Raw genomic sequence first — 18,918 nt, forward strand, 5'->3', positions numbered from 1 at the left:
AAATATCAGAGCCGTAACAGATAAAATCCAGTCTTAAAATTTCATGAGTTTAAACAGAGAAAAAAAACCACACCACCCCAAGCCTCTCATTCATCTTTGAGAACCAGCCAGCAGCCACTTAGCTCAGAACACAAGTTTAACATGCTTCTAGACAGAAATATCATTTTGCAGCCAAGCAGCCATATCCTAAACCAGCCAAAGCTTTTGAGCAGTACTGAAGTGCAAGCCAGTTAGAGCTCATTGAGGACTTCAGCCTCCTAATGAGAGAGGACTAAATATCTCCTGAGCTTGGTGAATTAAGTGCCTGAACTACTGCCACTACTTCAGAACCTGGGAACAGGCTGATGTCCAGCAAGGCTCCAACTTGCACACCTGATAAATCTCAATACCCACACGAGAAGCAGAACTAACAAAGCCAGTTTCAGATGGATTCATCTCTAATAATCCATTTTGGTGCATCTCTTGCCAAAGGGAGGGAGGGGATTCTTTCATGTCTAACAAAATGCAAACTCATGTGGAATTTCCACCCACAGCCAAGTTGCTTCTGTGGTGCCTTCCCTTTATTGTGCTGCCTATTTTCATCAAACTTTTATTCTCCGAGACAAGTTTTTTGGGTGAGGAGATATGCACACATATTGAAATAAGCATTGCTTCTACACAAAAGCAGGCTAGAGATGCCTGCAGATTTTTCTCATGAGAAGAGCCTGTATTAACAATATTATTAAGAACTGGACCAAGTTCCAGGATTTGAAGTGCATATCTAAGTAAAAGACACAGATTCCTCACAAGGCCCACAAATAATTTCAGCAAACACATCATTCAGCCCCAGGAGAAGAACTTTCAGCACTTTGAAAAGGCCTTTTAATAAATGTTCTGTCTACAGAGGAGAAGTTTGCCCGGCATGCAGGCATTCTGCCTTTTGCTAGAACCACAACCTTGGAGCCAAAAGCTATGATAAGACACTGCAGCATCTTCTGCTGAGTCCTACAGCTGCATTTACTGCAATAACTCAAGAGCCTTCTCTATCCTTCTTCTCAAGAGCCCTCTATCTTCTTCTTCCTTCTGCTATTCCATTGTACTTTGGGGAGTACAGTGCAACAGATAAATCAAGTTGAATCAAGTTTTTGAGGCAATTCATGGGCATTGTAAGAAGTGATGTTATTCAGCATGGTATAGAGAATTTCCTCTGATCAAAGAATGACCCAAGCCTATCAGTGCTACAAGGCTCCTCAAAATGACTGGACAGCAGTAAAGGTGTGGCAGACAGGGCTCCTTGTGTAGTTACTTCTACTCATTGCAGAATTTTATCTCCAGTAATCTCCAAAATCCACTTTGAGAAGTTCCTGGGAGTTTTTTTTCCAGTTGGACAGACTTTTTGCCTCTCTTTCCACTCTGAATAGTTACGTAGTAATTGATTTTAATGGTTGCGCAGTAAAATTCCTTTTTTTCAGTCAGAAAAAAAAGAAAATAGATTTGTGGTAGATTTCTGCGCGGGGAAAAAGGCTTTAGTGTGCAGTTTGTATCTGGACTAAACTTGCTAAATATTTCTGCTACCATACACTGCCATTCCCAGACACTGTAAGAACATAACATTTATTCCTACAGATCATGCTCTAAGTAAGAACATCTGGTACATTTGGACCTTCCGCCAAGGAGCCTTTATGAGTCAAGATCAGATCTGGTGAAGTCACAGCACACCACTAATCTCCACACCATTATGGTCAGGATAGCACACATCCCAACCTCAGAGGCTGAGCTGTTAGCTTTCCCATTTCCTGGTCCCTTATTCCAAGGCTGAACATTGATTCCAGATTCTCAGAAGTGTGCGTAGAGGTTTGGTCCCCTCCATCCATTTTTAAGAGCACACTATCAAACACTGTGGAATAACAAACAGTAACAGCATTCTGGAAAACATTCCCATGTCTCTCCTCAAAACTCCATAAACATTTAGCAAACTGAAATACATCCAAGATGATTTAGGCATCAAGTCCTCAGAAGAACATGACTGTTTTTTGGGGGGAAGATGGAAAGCCCTTCATGCTATAACATAGTTTCTCAATTTCTTTGCCAGCCATCCTCCCAGAACAAACCCTCTTCTGCACATGAAGGACAGGAAGCAGCCTTGATGTGACTGTGCTGAAGTGATAACACTTGGGTCCTCCAGAAACCCACTGATACTTGCTCAAAATGGGAGAGAAACTTCAAGGCTGTGGTTCATATCCATCAGTTCAGGAGCTGCCAGACCTCCTGCCCCTACTCCCAGTCCCATGACCCCCAAGATCTGCACAGCCTGGTGGGAAACTGGTCCAGTCAACAATGAGCAGTGAAGAGATGCAAACCTGAAAGGTCTTCAAACTCAAACAGGGCTGGGTGAGGAGGATTCCTTCCTTTGCCTCACTGCTTGCAAAAAACACGGCCTCGGAGCCAAAGTGACAGAAGAAGTTGAGGTCAGTTCCTGTTTAAGTCTTTCCAGACATATTTACTACTCTAGTCAAAGAGTTATTTTCTTCTTACAGTCTGTTTACCCGGTGTTTGTACATTCAGAATGAGGGTATACATGCAACTGTGCTGAAAATTCTTATGAAAAGGAATAGACATGGTGAATTAGTTCATGCTACACTTGTACAGCAAATGTTTTTAAAAAAATGTAACATTCTAATCTGGAAGAAAAGCCACAGTATGCAGATAAAAACATCTCTTAAACAACCAGTCACCATGGTTCAGTTCTTTACACTTGAAAGAAGTCTGTAAACGCCAACCGTTAGCACACCTGGCACAACAATTATGGGGAATATCTGCGTCACATCTTACAAAAAGGACACTCCCAAATCAAGTTCCAAAGGTTAAGGGGAAAAACACCAAAGCTATTGGGTAAATACAGACACTGAAACCAATTGCGTGTTTACAGAATTCTACCCAGCAATTCAGCTTGCTGCTACAAAGCAGCAAAAAGGAGCATTCAAAAATTATTATTTAAAGTTGGCCATGGCTAAAACCATCCCAAGTCAGGAATCCAGGGTTTAACACTTGAATCCCTAACCAAGTCCAAGTTATGCTTCTGTTCTCATAGTTCTTGATATTTGTGGTTACACGGTTAAATACCACTTGCAGTCCACCCTAAGAGCTGCTGCAGTCAGGACAGGGTGGAAGAGTCTCAGAGGCAGAAAAGATCTCAGTGAGCTGGGTTCAGACATGATAACCTTCATTGGACTAATGTGAACCACTCATTGAAAGTGCTGGCAAATAACAGGAACATGGACTATCTAGGACAAAAACAGCAGCTAGATCCTCTTAGAAGGGCATTGCATCTTAGAAGAATTTTCATTCTCCCACTATCAGACCCCAGACACAACAAATGCATCTATTCAACTGTGATAATGTTGCACACAGCAGACCAGAGTGGGTAAAAAAAAAAAAAAAAAGACAAGTAGCTTTAACAGGAAGATATTTTGGGGAGGGACAGGACAGGGCAAGACGTATCAGCATACAGACTGTAAGGCAAAGCAATTTAAGTGGAGCTTCTATTTACTATATTAATCAGTTATTTGATATATCTATTAGATGTGGAAATCATCCAGTCTTCAGAGTAGGCACTGTCCTTCTTGTATGCATACTCTGCATGTAACACTGTGAAGCTGTAATTTCCACCAGAGTGAATCTTTACATGATCCAATTGACAATTCATGTGTGAGATTCCACCCATGTAGATCTTCCCCTTCAGCCTGCCACATACTCATTCAGGGAGAACAGAAATGGGCATTTAGGCAGCTTATGTTTCCAAACAGCAAGCTCTGTCTAACGAGGCAGCTCACATCAGTGCTGCCCCTTCTGCATCAAGTCTGGAGGAGGGTGGGATTGTGCTTCCCTTTGTGTCCACGCTCAGGGCAGGTTTGTGAAACCACAGCATCACTGGAGAGAAGAAGAGAAAGCAAGTGAGACTCGGACCCAGGTTCTGTAAATAAGGGTCAAGAAAACCTCTCTTTGCTACACAACAGTCATTTAAAAGGCAAAATTCAGCAAGAAGAGTCAAGGCACTAACAAGGGGATGAAGCTTTCCATATTCAGATGAATAATTTATCTGGCTATAACAAGGTAAATCTGTGCTCACCTGAGTAAAACAAAATCACCAACATTTGCTTCCTCCTTTGAGCAGAGTTTCCACCACAGAAAATATGACCAATTGACATACTGCACACTTTGCAGCATCTAGAGGTTGATTTTTCATCACACTTTGACACTCATACAGCATGACGACTGTCATACAAGTACAACACAATAAAGAGCCTGGATAAATAAAATTTAAAAAGCCTGTGCTTGAGCCAAAGAAACTGAACGCTGAGCTTGAATTCTTACCTTCCCTTATTTCCAGGGAAAGTCTTTCCAAATTCCTGTTAAAGCCAAGGGAAGCAGCAGCACAGGCAGTGCCTCCCTCCATCAGGCCCATGCTGACCAGCTCACTGAGGAGCAAATCTCCAGCTTGCTACCACCACACAGCCCATGGTGCCACTGGTTTCACAGAGTTGCCCCTGTGCTCAGCCCTGGTGAGGCCACACCTCGAGTACTGTGTCCAGTTCTGGGCCCCTCAGTTTAGGAAGGAGATAGAGGTCCTGGAGCAGGTCCAGAGAAGAGCAAGGAGGCTGGGAAGGGATCCAGCACAAGTCCTGTGAGGAAGGGCTGAGGGAGCTGGGGGTGTTGAGGCTGGAGAAGAGGAGGCTCAGGGGAGACCTCATCACTCTCTCCAACTCCCTGAAAGGAGGTTGGAGCCAGGGGGGGGTTGGGCTTTTTTCCCAGGCAACTCTCAGCAAGACAAGAGGGCACAAGAGGTCTCAAGTTGTGCCAGGGGAGGTTTAGGTTGGACATGAGAAAGAATTTCTTTCTGGAGAGGGTGCTCAGCCATTGGAATGGGCTGCCCAGGGAAGGGGTGGATTCTCCATCCCTGGAGATATTTCAAAAGAGCCTGGATGTGGCACTCAGTGCCATGGGCTGGGAACCACGGGGGGAGTGGATCAAGGGTTGGACTTGATGAGCTCTGAGGTCCCTTCCAACCCAGCCAATTCTATGATTCTGTGATCTTGTGACAGCTCAGCAAGCTGAACCCATTCACCCAGCAGACAGACACACGGACCTACCAAGGGTACAAGGGGGAAGAGATTGCTTGTGTGGGGCAACCACAGCTACCCTAGATTAGGCACAACATGAAACCACACCCTGTGGGTCAAGCCTCAAATAATGCAGGCAGAGAACAGTCCAAAGAGATACCAAGTTTACTGCCAGCAAAAGGCAGCAGGAGCAAAACATCCTCTTCACATTCTAAAACATGGAAAAAAGTTTATAGTACTCTGAAACTGTATTTTTAAAACAAAAAATTTGTTTCCCACAAAGCAAGGGCATACTAAACCCTGCTCCAAACCAGTAACGTGCCCCTGTAAGTCATTTGCAGCTACATTTCTAATGTCACCTGAGGCCAGCCACTGACCGTGCTCCAGAAAAGCCTCATCTCCACTGTCCCACCCCCTGCTCAATCCTTATAAGTAGTTTGTTGAAATTTATAAAGTTTAAACAGAAGCAGAGGAACAAGGTGATAGAGATGAAGGAATAGAGGGCAGGCAAAATGCAGTTTATGGTCCATAAGTCATTTCTTCTTGTGTCCTTGCAAAGAGACATGGATCTACAGGAGGGCAAGTGAGTGATGATGAGGCACAGTTGGAACACTGATTATTTCCTCCAAGTAAAGGCAGTAGTTCAGGCCTCCAAGGATAAATCCAATTTCTTAACCAGATGGAAAACATCTCATTTTCAAACATCAACCACGCAACAGCGGACCACAGAAAGGAAGGAGCCAATTCACAACAGCAACAAAATTACTAGATATTTTAGAGAGAAGTTCTCACCAAAACCTGCATTTACAAAGAGCCTCATGTTGCATCAGAGCTTGCACCACATCCCACTACAGACAATTCAAACAAACTTTAATTGGCCAAACAAGCTCTGCAAGTGTCACCCACATGTAAGAGACAGCAGAGTTGAATTTCTCTCAAAAATGGATCCAACATGTGAGGCACCTGCCTCCACACAGGTTTCAGCAGGGAAGGTGACATCGCATGGAGTCCAGCAATAGAAATTAAAATATTTCAAGGAATAATATTTTATTCCCAGTACAATAAGTGTCTTCTTGCTCTCTCTGGTCTTCTTTTGTATTTTACTCACAGTCTCTCCTCCTACTTCTTTTCCCAGACATTTGCAGCTTGATTTATGCTGTTCTCCCTGTATCCAACCCAAAGCTGCACATGCCAGTTCAGTATCTGGTAAGGGTCTAACTTTATTTTGCACATTTCATTGGTACTATCTGCCAGCATCATAACTTCGTGCAATAACTTCTGACACTCGAGTTGGCTAGCAGGTTTGGACTTTGTGTTACAGAACTTGTGTTCTGGTTTAGATTCAGATTATTTTCTCAAACAGATGGATTCTGGTTTAAGTTACTTGCTTCATTAGCTTTAAAAGGAGTGCCAAATCCCAGAAACGATGTTTTTGTAGGAATGGACAGCATTTTCAGTTGGTTTCAGTCTATGGTTCCCTAGTACTTTCAGGTGGTGACAGCTTTTACTGCTTCAACTGAGACAGCACTGAAACCAGGTCTTTTTATTCAGAGATCAGCAATGGAAATTCTTTCATTTTTTTCCCTGTACCCATCACTACATCAATTTCATAGATTTAGCTCTATCATGTCCTTGCACATGTGAAAATAAAAAAGTTAACCTTGCTTCAGTTACATCATAGGAACATACACAGCTCTGGAGCTCATTCTTGGGGGAGTCAAATGTTTAATTTGCCATCAAATGGCAGAGAAGGAAAATCTCAGCACTGTGTTTATTCCTATGGGTTGAGTAGTTGAAATGTGTCTTACTCAAAAGGACCACTTGGTAGCCAGCACAGCCATAGGCATGCAAAGGCTCCTGAGGTTGGGTGGTTTGGAGCTGTAGAGGGACCCTGCTCAGCCCCATCCTACACCACAGTAATTCTCTCCTTTTGAAGCTCCTGGCATTTCCCTCCTACCATTCCCTCCCCTGCTGCTTCCCTCCCAAGGGCAGGGAGCCTTACAGCCCCTACCTTGAAGGCTCAGGTGTGCAGCCCACCAGCTCAGAAAAGCTGGCTCTGTGGTCTCTCCAGTCTTTCCTGGTGCAACTCTGATGGCCCCCTTTCCTCACAACATTTAAACAGGCAGTTTTAGCATCTTCAGCACATTTATTTTTAAGATCCTGACACGCAGGATGTAAAGCGTGTTGTTACGACATCATCCAAGAAAAATCCCCCACCCAGTGCAGATATAGCTCCATGTTTTTCCCAGATGAGCCCGCAGGACCAGTGCACCCCAGTGTACCAGCCAGCAAGCAGAGGGGCTTTGGCAGCTGCCCCAGTCACTTCATCAGCAGCCTCTGAGAGGGTAAGTCCAGATGCACACAGCAAAGATGTCATCTCTGCCTCACTCCCTTCCTTGCCTGAAGGCTTCTGAGTACTGCTTATTTCTTCCTGCACTTGATTAGGTTTAATTTGCCCCATATCTCCCATTAGTTCTCTGCTGTAACTGTGTTAGATGTGGCCTCATGTATCTGATTCAGCTAAACAGGGGGGTTTGCAAAGCAAAAGTAGGGAAAAGTGTCTGCCACCCCCTCTCCCCTGCCAGTCTGTTCTAAAGCACCTGAGGTCAAAAAAAAAAAAAAAAACAACCCACTCATCAGGTATTTCTCAGAAAATAATCATCTGAGCTTCTCCTCTTCCTCCAGCGTATACATTACCATCACAAAGAGTTTGCTTCCCCAGCACAACCAACAGTTATGACAAACTATCACAGGAACTGCCACATTTTTTTAGATACTCCTTTCCAGCTTCCATGCTTGCTCCCAGGTTTCTGAAGACTTGTGGGTGAAGAACTAGCCATAACAAGCAAGAAAGGAAGTATGAAAAAAAAAAACCTACAACATTTTCTAGGGGCTGGAAAACTCAGCCTAGGAAATTACCTTATTTTGTTCTGGTCCAGAGTTTGCACAAAGAGCAAACAAGATTACAGCTCCTCATCTTCCATTTCACAGGAGGCAGGTGAGAACAAAAGAAGCCTCAGAGAATCAACACGAGTGGATGAGCCCCTCCAAGTCAAAGTAATTTGTAGTGCATGTTACAGGTTGCAGTAGGAAGGGATCAACAGGGTTGTCCTTCCCTGCTAAAGTAGTAATAGCATAGAAATCACTCCACATAAATACAAAGATGCAAAGATGACAAATCTGCCCTTCCAGAGGAGTTGAGCCACAGATGCTCCACAGATAAGAGAACCCCAAGCCTGAGGAAAGGAAACAAAACAAAACTCAAACCAAAAATGCCCAAAAGGCCTAAATGTCTCCTGCTGTCTCAGGTAATGCTGACTGCATGTCTGAATTCTTCCTTACACTCAAAAATGCAGAGAACAAAGGCCTAGAGATGGTGCTGATTCATGAGCAGTGACAGTGTGAACTGGGACAAGACAGGAGTTACCACCCTTGTGGTGGGGACATCTTATCTTAACCTCTCATGAATCAGCTGTTCATGAGTCAACACCTTCTTGCAGCTGCCATTCACTGGTACAAGAAAGGGATCAGATCCTGGGAAACCTTCCCTAAGGCCTAGCAAAGGTAGCAAAGGGCAGCAACCTCACCACTCAGCTCAGTTCAGCCCTTCCCTGTTTCTGAAGTCAATGCTGACAACAAATCCCTTCAGCACTTTGGCTCTGCCTGGATACAGCTCTTTATTTAAGCTGCCCTTTCCTTGGATTAAGCTTAGGTCTAGTAACAGGGCAATGACCAGAGGCCAGGAGACCCAACAGAGCCTCCCACCTACACCACATCATGCTTTCTAAGATTTAGTCTTAAGGACTTAATTTAATTAGACTTAATTTAGACATATATGAACACTTCTACTTGAGATCCATGGCAAAAATGCAAACAGTCCACTAGCACTCCTGTTTGCCAATGAGTATCCTCCCTGCTTCTTGGCTATCAAAACCTCCAGAATGGTAGCCTCCAATCTCCCTTCCTCTCTCATGCCACAAACTCTCCAGTTTTTCTCTCAAGGCAGACCCATAATGGTTTTCCTCATGCTAATAGGTGCTGTGCTAATCAAGCCCCTTTAAAAAAGGCAGCACAAATTAAAGGCATGTCCTCCAGAGGTAGGAAACTCAACCCAGGCTTTTCAAGAGTAACAGGCTTTAAAAAAAAAAAAACCACACAGTGAGAGGAACACAATCCCAAAAACCTCATTTTCCTAATTTTTCAAGCCTGAAGAAGTTGCAAACTCTGAACCACAAAGAAAGGACAGCAGTAAAGCTGGCTTGCTCTTAACAAAGGCAATTTTAATTCAGAGAATTATCCCACCTCCTGACTGATCCTCAGAAGTGCAGAACAGAAGCAGGAAATTACAATCCTGAAAATTCTCATATTTTTCCCTTGCCCTCAGAGTTGCAAAGAATAGATTTGACTATTCAGCACTTATGGAAATTCAGAACTAAAATTGGGTGGGAGCACAAAGAAAAAAAAAATGAAGGTGTGTCTGTATTTTAGCCTAATCCTAGATCCCATGTGACATGGTTTGGGTACAGTGAATTGCTGCACCTTAGGCAAGAATCTCTCCCAGACACTACCAGATGTCACCAAGTCAAATGAACTGACAGAGCTGGAGATTCAGGCTAAAGGAACAGGAAACCTAAATCTAACTTTCCTGCATAGTCATATAATGCTTCTTAAAAGCCTTTCATGGCAGGAGGCTGAGAACAACTCATGTTTATGTTTCAACCATTCTCACCAGTGACTCACTCCTACACAGAGCAATTCTTAATGGAGAGGAGGAAGAGAAGTAACCTCCCTTTCCAGGAAAGATGCTATTTTCTGTCACCAGTCTTCTTGCTTCTGTACCCAGATTCCTTTCCAAACAGAGAGTAAACTCCTATTCTCATTTTATGCCTTTTCCCAAGTTCTCTTCTCAACTCTGCCCTCCCATTTCACACACTTTAGATACTTTTGAGACAGAACAGTCCTCCAAAGTATCTTCCTAAACATTCTGCCCAAAAATCTCTCTGGCTCTATGTGCTCCCAAGCCTGACAGGTCCCACACTCCACTGCAGCAAAGAGCTCCATCACCACCTCTATCTCATGGGCTCACCATCTCAGAACTATGCCAACATCAGTCCCTCTTTCCACCTCTGTCCCCACTGCTAAGTGCCTTATAGGACATAAAACTGCTCCACTAGGTCAGCGACTCTCCTGTTAAAGGTCCCTAACAAGTTGTCACATCCTCCTTTGAAGCATTATGAAAATAATTCTTTCCCTGCCTCAGCAATTAGATTTTTTTCTATGCTCATCTCCACTTTGAAAACTTCCACCTCTCATACAACCTGATTAACTCTTTCTGCCATCAGATCCCATGTAATTACTCCACTTGGATCTCTTTACATGGCTTTTCTGTTCCTTTGCCAGCTCAAGTCCTTTGCTCTCATTTCCAAAATGCCTATCTTTGCCTCTGTTAATACCAGTACTTCTGTACCCCATTCCATTCTTCTCATGATTTACACTGCTCTTGCATCTGCTTCCTCATCCTTATTTTCCCAGTCACCAGTTTTCAGTAGTCTGTGGTGCCAACTGCTACCCAAAAACCCCTCTCTGTTCTTGTTCTAAGAAGAGATTGGAAGGAAAAACTGTCAGAAGCTTTTCCCATTAAGCCAAAGCTAAAGGAAATTTAATTAGAAAGCTATGCTATTTTAATATTCGACCTTATCTATCCCGCTAGACTTATCACATCCCTGATCCTTATCAGATGTCAGATGTCTAATTTAGACTACAAACCCTTTAGGGCAAATGTATCCTCTTCCTCCATGTTCCACAGAGCCACAGCACTTAGACCTTCAGGTAAGAAAAATACCTCAGAAACCCCAAGAACCTGATTTTACCAAGGGCATGCACCAAGCCTTGGGAATGACCAGAGAAGTTGAAGTATTCACTCTTTCAAACTTCAAAGGACAAGAATTGGGTTCCCCCCTAACATAAACATCTGATAATGTCTGAGAAGAGAGGAGTTGGATACAGAATGCACCAAAATGTTTTTTTCCATGGCATCCCCAGCCCTTTCCTGCCTCAAGTCTCCAAAGCCGTCGCTTTTCCCCTTTAGAACAGCAGGAGAGTCACTTCTTTTTCACTTCCCTCTGCAGAAGGAGCACTGCAGAAATAAACCTCGAATGATAAATTATGCACCACCTTTGTGTGGCTGCCTCTTGGCCAGATGGGAAATTTTTCTCCCAAAGCCTTTTGTTTCCAGCTTTGATCCCAGTGTTGGATCTGCTCCGTTCAGCACTCCGTCAGCATGGAGGTGAAGGGAGAGCTGACACAGGCCAAGTTCAGACTCCCTGCAAGTCACAGTCAGATCTTCCATTAGTCTTCTCCCCTCCCCCTTCCCAACTGGAGCTCTCCTTGAGTTTGAAAAGATCCTATTAAACGTTTTCCAGAGGGCCTTTACAGAGGATACATTATTTTGATGGGTGCTAGGACTAAAGGAGGAGGATTCCTGAGTACAGTGAAATAATGGAGTTTGTTCGAATGGGTTTAAGAGATGCCTGGGGGCACCAAGCAAGTTCCTTCCCTGCAAATCAAAAACACAGAAGACCAGAAAATGGAGCCGAACAACTGAACGCCAGGAAGCGGGGAAATCGGTTTCTTTTTAACTGCTGCTCTTGGTTACAGCCAACCTCAGACTGTTTGGAAAAACAGCACACACACACACCACTGGCACAAACTTAACAGGAGAAAACAAAGGGACAACAGGGGTCAAACTGGGGGTGGCAAGTAGGAGAAGGATGCAAGGCTGGGCCCCCACCCCCTACCAGAGAGTCGGATCAATTATCCTTGAATACTAACAAGATTTCTGATTAAAGAACTGCTGCTATGCAATAGGAACAGAAAGCTCCAGCAGCCGGGAGGGGCTGTCAGGCAGCAACAAAGAGACACAGAAGACTATGCCCTGCTAGGGCATTGGGAGGAAGTCACCATGCTGGTAGCCAGGAGAGGGGTCTCCCTTTCCTGGAGTCACAATAAACGTATAAATGTCTCACTGTTGGTAAATTAAACTCCAGGAGTAAAACTTCACCTTGATGCTGCAGAACATGGGGTCTGCTTTCAGGCAAATACATTCTCTGTTGGATAATATTTCTTCAAACAACCTCATCACCATAGTCCAGGGAGGTGAATTCCATTCCCATCCTCACCCATTCAGAGGAAATAGCTGGTGCTTCTTAGTCCCCAGTATTGCAGCATCAGGAGGTTGCCACTAACATACAACAGCTTGAGCAACAAGAGTCTACATTGTCTCCTAGTTTTTGACTAAAAACTGAAATTTGCAGTACAAATATTTAATATGCACATAAAGTCCTGTATGTTAATGTTAATGGTTTGGGACTTGCTGACTGGGGGCTAAATACAGAGAAATCTCATGACCCAAGAACCACCTAAAAAAAATAAAAAAAAAAATAAAAGCAAGCTTCATTACTCTTCACAACCCAAAGCTGGACTAACATAAAGCATTCTGCTGTAGACATTTATCTTGGTTCCAACCAAGGTTGGTTTCCAACTTCCAACTGTTCGATCCCCCCCTTTTTTTTTTACCTGTTGTTTTACCTGATGAGGAGTTTCAGTCATCTACAACTTAGCAAGGCAAAATCCCACAAACATCAGCTTTGTTTGATGTTAATAAAGCCTTTATGAAAAAATTATTTTTGCCCCCTTGCATAGTGAGTCTTCCTTCACCTACGCTGCCAGCAGCCAAGGAGTTCCACCCCTCACAGAAACACTCACCACAGATCAAGTCTCTCAGACTAAATATACATGCTGGAATACTTCAACTTTTAAGAGGCATTTCTGCATAACAAGAGGCAAAAAAAATGCCCGGGAAGCTGAAAAATCTGAACATGAACTCACCCACAACAGGGTGGCAGCCAAATACTCCCAGAGCAACCAAATGTACAAGATGAATGAACCATAAGCCTACAGAATCACAAGACCCTCGATCCATATCTTTATTACAGGGAAATGGAAATCTACAGGGAAGGCTCTACAGAAAGGAGAGATTCAAAAAAGCACTTACAGTGCCTCGTTTTCACACACAATGGACAACAAAATCCCATAAAAGAGCAGTGCCTGACATAACAGCCATGGCAAAGAACCACAGGCACTACAGACACAGAAAGCAAGAGCCTAACCATGAGCACACAAGACCCATGGGTGACAACTGCAATTAGCATCCTCCCCCATGATCTGTGTGAAAAAAACAGCCATTAAGTCAAGTGTGCCAATTAATGGAGTGGGTTTGCTGCATGCCAGAGCTCCAGCTCTGGACGTTGTACCAGGTAAACCCAGACATATTAAAAGATGGTCTGTTTAGGTGTGTGTTTGTATCACTGTGTAAACACCTTTGAGATAACATCACAAATAGCTAAGGTGGAAATAACTGAAGGCTAGAGAAATAAAGGGTCCACTTTTCTTGTATGTTTCTTCAAGCAACTCTTTACTTACCCGTTCTCTCTAATGAGTCAGTGCAAATTTTCATATTTTTATAATCAAGAGAACTCAAAGTATTATTAAAAAGAGAAACAGCCACAGTAGTCACAAGCAGCAGAAAAATTCAACAAAGAGGTAGGATGTGCGCTTACTCTTTAAACCCATTTTTAAAACCTTGTCTGGTTTTCAAGATAACATCTCTTTATCAGCTTTTGTAAGTGTTATGAAGCACATATTCTATTGTGTTCAATGGCAAGTTGCATTCTAGGAGAAATGGAGTTGGCCTTGGGCAAGACAATTTCTACTTCGCTTCCCACATTTACAAAACAAGGATAATATTTGCTTATTTCACAAGAGCAGAGGAAGATTCAAGAGAACTACCAGACTAGAGATCATTCTCTCAGAATGAATATTTTAATTATTGTTTAAAATTAATTTCACCAGTCTGGAGAACTACATGCTTTAAGGAGTTAAAAAAAAAAAATACAAATCACTTCAATTTCTTTTTCTAGTTAATAATAGCAAGAGCTGCCTTCTGGTTTGAACCCCAAACAACCAGATAACATTTATATCCAACATTCAACAAACAGAGTGTAGAGAAACTGCTCAAAGTTTTTGGAAATCCCATTTTTGTGGCCCACAAGGACAGAACACTCCTCTTCAAGGTTCACAAGACACTCTGGCAATGCAAGCACCTTGCATAACTAAGTAGCTATTAATTTGTTTGCTCCATACACCCACACTCCCAGGATGGGATTGTCTATCAGAAAACAGTGCAAAAGCACACAATTGAAAGCTTTTGGAAAGAGACTATAAAAGAAAATTGCTTATCTACACTAAATAAAACTGATACAAATGAAATTATAATGTTAACTTCATACAGGAGGATTTATGGTTTATGCTTTTCCACTCATGCTACCATGTTTTAGAAGAAACAGAATTGGTAAAATAAAAAAAAAAAATCAACCAAAACCAGACAAAACAAGAAAAAACTCACACCACCACCATTTGTCAGCCTTCTGCAGCACCTTATGCTTCATTCTAGAAGAGTAGGGGTGTTACTCAGTGCCATCATTACTTGGACAAAAATAAACAGTCAAGATAATTCAGGGTGATGTGAATATCACCAAACCTGATCAGCAGCCAACCCAGGCACTCTCAACAAGCCCAGGAAGTAGAACATCATCAGCTCCAAGCTGACAACAAGAAAATGGGATTTTTGCATTACACCAAGAGCCCAATAGCAAGGCCAAGCACACGTGGTGGAGATAGTGATTGTCACTGCAAACTATACTGCTATGAAGGTATAAACTTCAGATTAGTGGCTCTAAAATGTAGTCAAGAAGGTAAGGGAGTGAAGCTCTATAAGCCATGTATTCATCTGGCAGAGCTCCAGAAGCCAGAATGACAAGTACATCACCCAGACAGGTTCTGTGACATTCTGTATTTATACTAACAAAGACCATCAAAACATCAGGTCCTTCTTCATCACCATGCACCAAAAATGCATGCCATTAGCTTTAAATTCTCTCTATAGACACCCATTTTCACCTGCAACACGATTTTCCAAGAGCTTAAGATACCTACCTTTTTTTTCTTTTTTTGGCAGACTTCTCAAGTTTTAACTGCCACTATCCATCAAAAGAGAGTCCAAGGTCAGTCCAGCAGAGCTCTTTGCTTTACCTGCTGGTATACTGAAGCACAGTTGCTAATGATCAAGCACTTCTAACAATTTACCTGTTTAGCATCATGTGTTTTGTGGCTGTGGGTGTTTTAAGATGGTCAAGCTGTACACCATCCCCACAGGTATTTCCAAGTGACACGAATGAAAAAATTTCTAGCTAAGGAGGGGAACACCAACTCATCAAAAACTTTGGCATCTTCTGTGTCACCTCTATCTTGGCACCTCCTCACGTTTTACTTGCTTTAAGTAGGAAAAAGAATTGCTCAGGAATGGTGTTATTGCAAAGCATATCTTCCCATGAAGGAAAGAGGCTCCTCACTTCTGGAATCAGCTTGCACATCCAATCATAAACCCACGTGGCACTTGACAAGAGGATACAGGAAAGTGCACTGATGGGAAAACAACTTGAAAGAGAGACAAACTGCCATAAAACGTGTCCTGGAGACATCAAGGCACAACCACCTATGAGCAAAACTACAGTTTACAATCAGACATCCCCCACATGGCTGTTAACAGCCCAGACACATTAACTAGGAGCACCTGGGTCGCAGCCAAAACAAAACACATCCAGATCTGCACCCATATTGAGATCTATGGCTTAGATCCTTCTCTCTTGTACACTGCAGGCTGTGCAGCACTTGGGAGTTTAGAAGAGTGCTTCTGGTTTCTAAAAATCAGATTTTCTGATAACACAGAACTGCAGACCCTCCTCTACTCAGCCTTTCCAAGCTACTTTAGCACCTTCCTCAAACTTGCCTGCAATTAGGCTTCTAGTTAAAAGAGTAATAATGTTACTTGAAATCCAAACCCCATGTGCCTGTGCCCCAGAGGCAATACTTGTAGAACGATGGAGGTCAGCGGCACTGCTACAAATGCTTCCTGTAACTTCAGAGCAGCATAGGAGAAAACGGGTGGGTGAAATTATACAGCAGCTCCTAAAGGCGTGAAGGAAGAGAAACGAGGTACGCATCTCCCCCTTCGCACCCCTCCCCCAAAAGCCTTCTAATTCTTGATAAACAATTACGTGAAGCGCTCACAGGTTCTCTCCACCGGGCGCATTTGTAAAATAAAGCTCTGCCGCGCAAGAGGAAGAAACAGCAATTGTTTTCAGCCGACAGAGCGACCACAAAGATAAGTTTTCACCGGCGAGACTTCGTGGAACCGCTTTCCCTGCTTGCTAAGACCGCAGCGAACCCCTCCCCTTGTCCCTCACCACTATTTTTGGTACCGCTCCTGCCTCGGCCCCCACTCTGCCCGGGCGCTGCGGGAGAACCCCCCCTCCCGAGTCCCCGCCGAGGCGAGGCAGGTAGCCCGGGGCACCGCCGGGGAGCCGGGCTGTACCTTTAAGGGGCCCGTGGCTGCGGGTGCGCGGCTGCATTCCTGCTCCGCAGCGGCGGCTGTCCCGACACGCCGGGCACGGCAGCCTCCGAGGCAACCTGCGCGCCCGCCCGCCCCGGCCCGCCGCGCCGCCCGCACCGCGGGAACAAAGCCCGCGCCCAACTTCCGTGGGGGGCAGCGGCCGCGTGGGCGGCGGGACCCTCCGGTGCTGCCCGGCCGGGATCCGCGCCCCAACCCGCCGGGGGTGGGGGGGTGGACACCGCCAGCCCCACCGCGCCACGGGGGAAGGAAGGAAGGGAGGAAAGCGAGAGCTCCGCGCCGGGTGCGGGACGGGGCACGGGGCTTCGTCCTGCGGCGGGGCAGCGGGCAGGGCAGAGCAGGTGAGCGGCGGGGCAGGGCAGGGCTCTCCCCACCGCCCGGCCCCGAACGGTGCCCGGGCCCCCCGGGGGGCTGAGGGCGCCGAGGCAGCCGCTTACCTCTGGCGCGGAGCAGCGCTCCCAGCAGCAGCAGCAGGAGCTGCGGAGGAGCCGTCAAGAAGCAGCCCCCACCGAGCCGCTTCATGGTGGCAGCGCCTGGGCCGCCCGCAGCGACGTCCCGGGCTCCTCCTGAACGCTGCACCCCCGGTCCCTCCGCCGCCACCGCCGCTCGTTCCCTCGGCAGCCGCGACAGCTCCAGGGCTGGGGGTTCTCTCCCCGCTCCGCCCGGCCCAGGCCCGGCCCCAGAGGAGGAGCCCCGCCGGGGCAGCCCCCGCCCCACTCCCCCCAGCGCCGAGGCACTTCAAAAACTTTCGGCGCGGCAGAGGCGGTCCCGGGGCTGCGGCTCCGCACCGAGACCCCCTCCTCCCCTTCAGTGCTCCCTGGGGCCGCCGCTCAGCTCCGCAGCGAAACCCCCGGGCCCCGCTCCCTCTCTGCAGGCGGGGAAGCCCTTCCGAAAGCAGCTCCGGTGCCACAGGGCTGTCACCGCCGGCTCGCACTGTCCCAGCACCCGCATCGTTCCCGGCTCCAGGCCGCCCGACATTCCCCGGTGGCTGAGCGCTTCCCCCGTGCCTCGCCACCGCTTCCCGGCTTGTGCCGGCTGCTGCACCCACGGTAAACGTCAGAGTCCTATTCCCGTTTGCCTAACACCCCTCAGAAACTGAAAACACCTCATCCCCGAGCCCTTTCCCCAGTATACGTGTTGCTATCTAAGAGAAACAACTATTTTTTTTTTTCCCCTCCGTTCAGGGTAAGCGTTCTAATATTTGGTGTTTGCCTTAACAGCCGCAGTGCCCGGAGACAGCTGGTAATGAACGTATCTTGGCTACCCTTAAAAAAAAAAAAAAAAGCTACGGTCGTTGCCTGTAGGAGCATAAATTAACACTTGGACAATTGTGTTCCCCACCTTCTGGTCTCTCTGCTGGATTTAGAAGCAGACAGGCTTTCATCGGACATCATTGTTATAGCCAGGTTTATGACCCTCTGTGGCAGGATTTGACATTTTAATACATGGGCTTGGCAAGGCAAGAAACAGCTCTTAAATAATTAATCCCAGTTGATTTCAAAGTAGGAGCCTAAACAGAAAGCTGGTTCAGATAGTCCGAACTCTGGACCACAGGGGAAGATGGGAATTTTGTCAAAATGACACCAAAGGGCCAGTGAAAGGAATGGTCTTTTTTAAAACCTTTGCATAGATGAATTCAGAGCTCCAATTAATCCTCTCCTTTAAAGAATCATTAAGACAAATCATCAGCAATCCTACTAATTAAGTGTAAAATAGTGAATGCAAGGAATTCTATTAAAAATATCAACATAAAGCAGAGACTGACTCTTGACAAGCTGATATCATTGTAAAGAAAAACCTAATACACATAAATTAAAACACAGAGGCTCATTGAGGACACAGCCCAGGAGCAGAAATACCATATGAAACAGTAAGTAGCAAATTGTGCATATATTTATAATATATGGCCCACAAATTTAAAAAAAATCAGGAGTTTTGCTCTATATGCAGAATCACTGCTTCAAGACAGGAATAGATCCCCTTTACATAGATGAGTGCAACAGCACAAGGACTATGGCATTGACTTCCATGCACTTGACAGGCAAAGCATGCAAAGGAGTAAATACAGGGAGCCAAGAGGGATTGATTGAGGTGGAGAGACTAAAAAAACCCTCTCTGTGCTAACACTGACTCAGAAGCAGTGACAGAATGCAACATGGGAAGAATTGTTGTAGTGGAATAAATTCCAAGATACCACAGTCTAAGATGACTGAGGTGGAAGGCTTGAGAACAGAGGATTAAAGTTAACATCACCCTGGCTGGGGGTTGACTGACTGGCTAGTGTGCAAAACA

General features: G+C 45.2%; 1 protein-coding gene across 2 annotated transcripts in view; it reads right to left on the reverse strand.

The window, feature by feature from the left end:
* Positions 1-17,333, reverse strand: part of LRP4 (LDL receptor related protein 4) — an 85,389-nt gene extending 68,056 nt beyond the window's left edge. For both annotated transcript variants that reach the window (XM_071744826.1, XM_071744825.1), the window contains exon 1: positions 17,064-17,333. In XM_071744826.1, coding sequence (XP_071600927.1) covers positions 17,064-17,148 — 85 coding nt within the window. In that variant the 5' untranslated portion in view covers positions 17,149-17,333. The remainder of the gene's footprint in view (positions 1-17,063) is intronic.
* Positions 17,334-18,918: the final 1,585 nt, after the last annotated feature.

This window comes from Heliangelus exortis, chromosome 5 (assembly GCF_036169615.1).
Source record: "Heliangelus exortis chromosome 5, bHelExo1.hap1, whole genome shotgun sequence".
NCBI lineage: Eukaryota > Metazoa > Chordata > Aves > Apodiformes > Trochilidae > Heliangelus > Heliangelus exortis.